We start from the raw sequence: 7,522 nt of genomic DNA on the forward strand, positions 1-7,522 counted from the left end.
GAGAGAGAGAGAGAGAGAGAGAGAGAGAGAGAGAGAGAGAGAGAGGGGGAGACAGAAAGAGAGAGGGAGACAGAGAGAGAGAGAGATGAGGGGAGAGAGAGAAGGAGGGAGAGGGTGGGAGATAGAGGGAGTGGGAGGAGGGGGATAGAGGAAGTGGGAGACAGAGAGGGAGAGAGACTATGAGAGTATAAACATATAATTTCACTTGATTCTCACAACAACCCTGTGAGGTAGGTGCTTTTAGTTTATAGTAGGCTGCTGAATTAATGAGTATATATTTATAGTTTTTTTAAGGTAAGGAAGAAGGGTATGAATGTGATCTGAGAGATGTGTTGTAGCAGGAAATGTGAAAAACAAATAACAGAATGTTTCTCATTTCTCCTGCTTATCTCTCTCTTGGGAAAAGGCACTGTTTGGTTTGAAAATTTTAGGCAGATGGAAGTTAAGCTACACCCATGCATTGTTTCTGATAAATAAGACAAAGGCAAACCACATGAAGCAGGTCTGAAAAAGTTACAATGTTGGAGACAGTGTATTGCTGCTGGAGAGTTTATATTCTGTCAGATTAATAATGATGTAACAGTGCTTGATATTTAAGAAGCGGTTGTTTTTGCAGAATACTCTTTTAAAAAGAGGGAAATTAGGGACAGGCCTTTCCTGTTCCCAACAGGATAGGGCCCTCAATAAACTGTTTCTAATAGATCAGTAGGATTCTGTAAACTGGAGAGCCAGTCATTCTGATCTTTGTTCTGTTGAAGCTGTGCTGGCTGTCAGTCTCTATTTCTCCTTTTCAATTGAGCAAACAACCAAACAACAAGTGTTCATAAAGAATGCCAGGCACGGAGGATACAAAGACAAAAATGTGGAAAACTTATGTGTAGATTTGTTACTGGAATAAAATAAAGAAAAAATTTGTAAAAATCCAAAGACAAAAAATGATACAATCCCTGCCCTTGTGGGGCTTATGTTTTATCAGGGAAGACAGCAGGTTCACAGAAGTATACCTGAAATATAGTCAAGGTAATCTGGGAGGAGGGGGGCCTTGTGTTGGAGGCGATTCCCAATGCCTCCCCAAATTATGAATGTCTTCTCTCCTCATATATTTGTTCAGCCATGCCCAAATCTTCATGATGCCATTTTGGAGTTTTCTTGGCCATGATACTGGAGCAGCTTGCCATTTCCTCCTCCAACTCATTTTACAGATGAAACTAAGGCAAACAGGTGAAAAGACTTGCCCAGGACCATATAGTTAGCTAGTAAGTGTCTGAGTCAAGATGATCAATCCTCCTGACTCAGCACTCTATGGACTGTGTCACCTCACTGGTATGTATTTATTTGCTTATATATTCTTTTCCTTCAGTCCTTGAGGGCATGTGTGTGTGTGTGTGTGTGGGGGGGGGTGCTACCATTTTTTGTCTCTGTATTTCCAGGGTCTGACACACAGTAGGTGCTGTATACAATAGAAAGGATGGAGAAAAAGACCTGACCGTTAAGGAGGCCTCCGATGAAGAAGTACTCTGAGGGAAAATTTTAACTAAGAAAAATCTCTAAACGATGACAAAGATTTATTTGGAGAGCTTTGCATTGGCTTAGTTTATTTAAGGTACATTGCTATGGTAAGCATTTTGTAGCTTCGGGGCCCTCAGGTCATGCTAGAACTGTTACCTATGGATGATGGCATGTTTTCCCCATCCCACACTTGGGTCAGGGATAGAATGTAAAACACAAGTCTTCGCACGCCGACAGCTGGAGGGATCGGGACAGAGCACCCCGGAGGAGCCCGCTGCCATCGCGGCACTCAGTGCGGCACGGGGAGAAAGGACGGAACGTCAGGTACGCCGGGCCCGAGTGGGGAGGCCTTCCAGAGTGGAGTCAGAGTCGCTCAGCCTGAGAAGGGAGGCTGGAGCCGACGTAAGACGAGTCACGCGCTTCTCTCACGGGCTCCTTCTGTAAACACTCACACTCTCAGAAGTCTAGCCGCCCCACGTATTCCATAGCTAATTCCTGCTTGGAAGGGATGCATCCCCCGAGAGGCCGCTCTACCCATAAGCCTCAGCGACGATAGAGTCACCATCAGTGTAAGGCACCTCAGATGCTGAGGGTCACTGGGAAATTTGTTGGGGAAGGGAAGGCTAAGGGAGGAGCCGTAACGGAGCTCAACCAGGAGTTTGGAGGGTCGCCCAGGGTTATCCACTTTGGCAGCAGGCCTACCTTTTGGCACAGGGCTGCTATGCCAAATACCACACCCTTGCACATAACGAGGCCCTCCAAAAAGGTTTGCCGATTGAAGGGCCATTCAGCTGTCCTCATCTGAGGCTGAGTCACGAGAAAGGTTCTGAAAGGGGGACACTGCTGCCTTCTCTGCTTAGATAAGGACCTGAGATGGAGAGCTGGAAGGGATCTGAAGAGAGTCCACCTCCCGCACTGCCCGGAGGAGTAAACGGAGGCCCAGAGAGTCCACAGCTGGCATTTTGGTACAGAGTGTAAAGAAACACACCAACACACACATTCCCAGCAGCCCGGAAATGGAGCAGGGGGAGGGCGAGCACGACAGCCTCAGCCGTAACCAACATCCACCTGGCAGCCGCATCCCGAAGAAGAGGCCAAGACACTCACCAGCTGTCCCTGAGTGATGTACTTCTTCCACCACAAATACGGGCGCATGGAAGGAACGGCAGACAGGGCATAGTAAGAATACATGAGGACGTGAATGAAGCTGTTAAGGGTGGCACCAAAGTATGCTGTATGGAGTGGGGTGGGGGAAAAGGGAGAGAGAAAGAAAAGGGAAAGTGTGTCAACATGGCTTTCTATATCACAAGGTAAAAAGTTCTCATTGCTTAGGAAACTAATTAAAAAAAAATTTTTTTTTAAACTTTAATTAAAAAAATTTTTTTAAACCCTCACCTTCCATCTTAGAATCAATACTGTGTATGGGTTCCAAGGCAGAAGAACAGCAAGGACTAGAACACTAATGGAGGGGGTTAAGTGACTTGCCCAGGGTCACATAACAAAGAAGTGTCTGAGGCCATAGTTGAACCCAGGACCCTAAAGTCTCTAGGCCTGGCTTCTCCATCCACAGAGCCATTTAGTAACCCCCTTTAGGAAACTTTAAAAAACAGAAATAGAAAACCGTTCTTTACTGAATCTTGAAAAGGGAGTAAATCTCTTATTTGCTCCTCTTATCAAGACTCTCAGATGTCCAGCCATCCCAGGTCCTACATAGCTAACCCCTGCTTGGAAGGGATGTATCCCCAAGAGGCCAATCTACCCATAAACCACAGCGACAATACAGTCGCCATCAATGTAAGGCACCTCAGATGCGGAGAGTCACTGGGAGATTCTTTGGGGAAGGGAAAGCAAGGAAGGAGCAGCAACCCTCTACAATCTCTGTGGAAGCATGCCATATATGAGAACTCAGTTTCTCCTTAGGCGGGCTGAGGCTCATCTGCCCTCCTCTGGGGTTCCATGTCCTCCAGTGGAGCACACATGCCATTCTAGGGCCTTCAAGCCCAACTACTTCCCCCAGTTTTAAAGTGGCATCCCCAGGGCTTGAGAGAAAAGAGGGCCGGCAGATGGTTATTGCTTCTTTGCAAGATCATCGATGGAAGAGTCCCAGATGGCAGCTAGTCCAACCTCTTCCTTTTAAAGGTGAGGAAACGGAGGTCTAGAGCAGTGATTCCCAAAGTGGGCACCACCGCCCCCTGGTGGGTGCTGCAGCGATCCAGGAGAGCGGTGATGGCCAAAGATGCATTTATCTTTTCTATTAATTGCTATTAAAATTAAAAAAAAAATTAATTTCCAGAGGTGCTACGTAATATTTTTTTCTGGAAAGGGGGCGGTAGGCCAAAAAAGTTTGGGAATCACTGGTCTAGGGAGAGGTTGGGTGACTTGCCCAGGGCCACTCAAGCAGGGAAGTTAAGCTGAGGAGTCAGATCAAGCTTTTACACACAGGACCAAACTGGTGGAAAGAGCACATAGCCTTTAGACCCAGGGAACCTGAGCTGAGGTCTGGTCTTATTCCAAGCCCGCTACCTAGCTGAGTCACTCTGGGTAAGTCACAAACTCAGGCTTCACTTTCCTCAAATGGAAAGAGTTAATACATGCAGATTCTGTACTTCACAGGATTTCTTGAGAGAACCAAATGCAATCAAAGAATTTCTTTGAAAATCTTCAAGATAGCATTATTTTTATTTTTTAAACCCTTACCTTCCAACTTAGAATCAATACTGTGTATTGGTTTCAAGGCAGAAAAGCAGTAAGGGCTAGGGAATAATTAAGGGCTAAGAGTCTTACGTGGGGTCACCCAGTTAGGAACTGTCTGAGGCCACATTTGAACCCAGGACCCTAAAGTCTCTAGGCCTGGCTCTCAATTCCCCGAGTCACTTAGCTGTCCCCAGGATGCTATTATTGAGAACAGGAATTTAAAGTGGTCAAAACACATGCAAAAGTCTGCCTGGGATAGCAAAAGCAACAATAAGCTGAGAATCGAGAGTCCTCAATTCTAGTCCCAACCCTGTTACTAACTGATGGGTAGCTTCAGAGCAATATTGTTAAAGAGACAGAAGAGTTCTGGGTTCCAAATCCCCCTGAGATACTCAGTGGATATGAGTATGACTGTGGGCAAATTACGGTAACTTGTGGGTTAACCCTTCAATGACCTGCCCTCCTACCATGGCACTGCTGCAAGGGACTAGCTTTGCCAACACTGAATTACTGAAGGAATGCAAGTTGTTGTTGATGATCGCCGTCCCTCTGAGCTCCGGGAACCAGTTCATAAAAGGGTAGCACTATCAAAGGAGCTCTTATGTGGAAAGGAGATGGGATGGTGTAGTGCGAAAGGCAATGGATTTAGAGTCAGGACACCCGCCATTCTTTTACCCTCCTGAGCCTCAGTTTCCTTGCCTGTAAACAGGGAGGGTAGGCTTAGAGGACCTCTAAAGCCTTTTGCAGCTCTAAGGGAAGGTCCCAAGAAAAAAAAGGGATGCCTAGACAAGCCAGCCAGACTGAGATGGGCCAGAATGTATTCCATCAACATTCAAGAGGGTCCCTGGGACCGGAATTTTAATTGAAGTCATTTGTTAAACCTTTTTGCATAATGAGATTTCTATCAAGAGGAATAGCTGTTCTGGGCTAAGAGAACTGGCTGAACTCAAGGGTGACCTTTGGAAGAGTGAACATGAGAAGCCCTCTCAGATGAAGGACAGCAAAAGGCTCCCAGGCCTCCCAAACACAGGAGACTCCTCTTAGAGATTGCATTTCCAGGTTCCAAGGCTTGCCAGAAATGAAACTTTGCTAATGGAAAATGGAATGGATTATATCAGTATATATGAGTAGAGTTTAAAAAACTGACAATGATGATAATGATAATATTAAGAACATTTATATCTTGCTTTAAGGTTTGCAAAAGCACTTAACAGTTATCTCATTTAATCCCCCAGACAAGCCACTGAAGTAGGTGTTATTATCCTATTTTACAGATGAGGAAACAGAGGCTAGTGGAGATTAACTAACTTGCCTAAGATTATATAGGTCTGAGTCAGGGTAGGAAGTCAACTTATCTCCAAATCTCCAGCTCTACCAATTAATTATGCTACAGTTACTTTAAAAAAAGGAACCTTGGTGTTCAGTGGATTGAGAGCCAGGTCTAGAGACGAAGGTCCTAGGTTCAAATCTGGCCTCAGACACTTCCCAGCTCTGTGACCCTGGGCAAGTCACTTAACCTCCATTGCCTAGCCCTTACCACTCTTCTGCCATGGAGCCAATACACAGACTCCAAGACAGAAGGTAAGGATTTATTTAAAAAAAAAAGAAAAAAAAAGAAAAAAAAAAAAGAACCTTAGAGGCCACCTAGTCTAAACATTCTTATTTGACAAATAGGGAAACTGAGGTCTAGGGAAGCTAGGTGACCTAGGCTCACAGGAGCACAGAGTTAGTGTGGAAGAGACCTTGGAGGCCATCTAGTCCAATTATCTTATTTTACTGAAAGAGAAACTGAGGTCCATTGACTTAAGATTCATATGATCCTTGATTTAATAGGGCAAGGTAGTAAATGTCAAAGACAGGATTTCAATCTAGGTTCTCTGACTCCAAATCTAATGCTTTCTTTTTTTTTTTAATTGATTAATTAAGAACATTTTCCCATGGTTACATCTCTTTCTTTCCACTGTGCAGTTTGGTCTACTCCTTATTTAAGAGAGACCCAAATATAGTTTAGATGGTAAAGAAAATACATCAAATCACCTTAGAGAAAGTTTGAGGGGCTTACTCAGAGGGGAAAAGAGAAAAAAAAAACAATTCCAAAGAAACCTGGGAGGAGAGAGGTAAGAAAGTCAAGAGATTTCCAAATAATCAAGTACATAGCTAGTTAACTGACTTAGAGTAGGCCTGGATCTCTCACAACCAAAGTCATTGTTTCTCCAGGCTCTTAAAACATCCCTGGGCTGCCTTCTCTTTCTCCCACTTATCTCATTATCCCATTTGGTTAATTTGCCAAATTAGCCCAGATAGATAATTATGAGTAGGGGAAAAAAAGAGCATACTCTAGTTTCACCCTCTCTCCCTTGGCTACATACACAAACCTGCACTAGATGGATCGGATACAAAATCCAAATATGTGAGTCCCAGACATTTCAACCTTCACCACTCAATGCCCCAAGACTCAGTCACCGTCTTTGCTCAGCCAGTCTGAATGATACTTACAGTGACCACAGGGCACCCAGTTCATAACAAACCACCAGATATTCAGCATTGAGGCATGGTGGTATACATGCAGGACGGTGATCTGATGATTGTTCTTTCGTAAAATAAAGAAGAAGGTGTCCATAAACTCAATGAGTTTGGAAAAGTAGTACCACCAGAGGACCCGGATGATCTAACAGGAAGAAGAATAATTAATCATAATAAGCAACTTCCATTTATATAGAGCTTTAAGGTTTATAAAATGGCTTACAAATATTAACTCATTTGATTCTCACAACTACTATGGAGACGTAGGTGTTATTATCTCCCTTTAACAAATGAGGAAACTAAGGCAGGTAGAAGTTAGTGACTTCTTAAGAGCAAACCAACTAGTAACTGACTGAGGCTGGATTTTAACTTGGGTCTTCCTAACTCGGGTCCAGTTCTCTAATCACTGTACCAAAAGGATGAGCTGGGAAGAAAGAGGATTAAAGCCTAGCTATTGGAGTGTCTTTCTTTCTTTCCTTCCTTCCTTCCTTTCCTTCCTTCCTTCCTTCCTTCCTTCCTTCCTTCCTGTCTCTTATACACATCTTTTTTCTAATTACAGGTAAAAGCAACTTTTTACAATTGTTTTCTGACATTTTGTGATTCAGATTCTCTCCCTTTCCTCACCCTCTGAGGCAGTAAATGGTTATACCAGTGTTTTTATGTAATACATATTTCCATTTCCCCCATGCCATGCCAGAAAACATAACTTACAAATACAAGAAAAGACTTCTGAAGGAAATAAAGTGAAAGATGATATGCTTTGATCTGTAATCAAATTCTAACAGTTCCTTCTTTG

General features: G+C 43.8%; 1 protein-coding gene across 2 annotated transcripts in view; it reads right to left on the bottom strand.

Annotated features, from left to right (window-relative positions):
* ELOVL5 (ELOVL fatty acid elongase 5) overlaps positions 1-7,522 on the bottom strand; it is a 108,322-nt gene that overhangs the window by 7,209 nt on the left and 93,591 nt on the right. For both annotated transcript variants that reach the window (XM_044675863.1, XM_044675864.1), the window contains 2 exons: positions 6,700-6,871; positions 2,617-2,741 (listed from right to left, as the gene is read on the bottom strand). In XM_044675863.1, the coding sequence (XP_044531798.1) occupies positions 2,617-2,741; positions 6,700-6,871 (297 nt within the window). The remainder of the gene's footprint in view (positions 1-2,616; positions 2,742-6,699; positions 6,872-7,522) is intronic.

The sequence above is a fragment of the Gracilinanus agilis genome, chromosome 4 (assembly GCF_016433145.1).
Source record: "Gracilinanus agilis isolate LMUSP501 chromosome 4, AgileGrace, whole genome shotgun sequence".
NCBI classification, from domain to species: Eukaryota; Metazoa; Chordata; class Mammalia; order Didelphimorphia; family Didelphidae; genus Gracilinanus; species Gracilinanus agilis.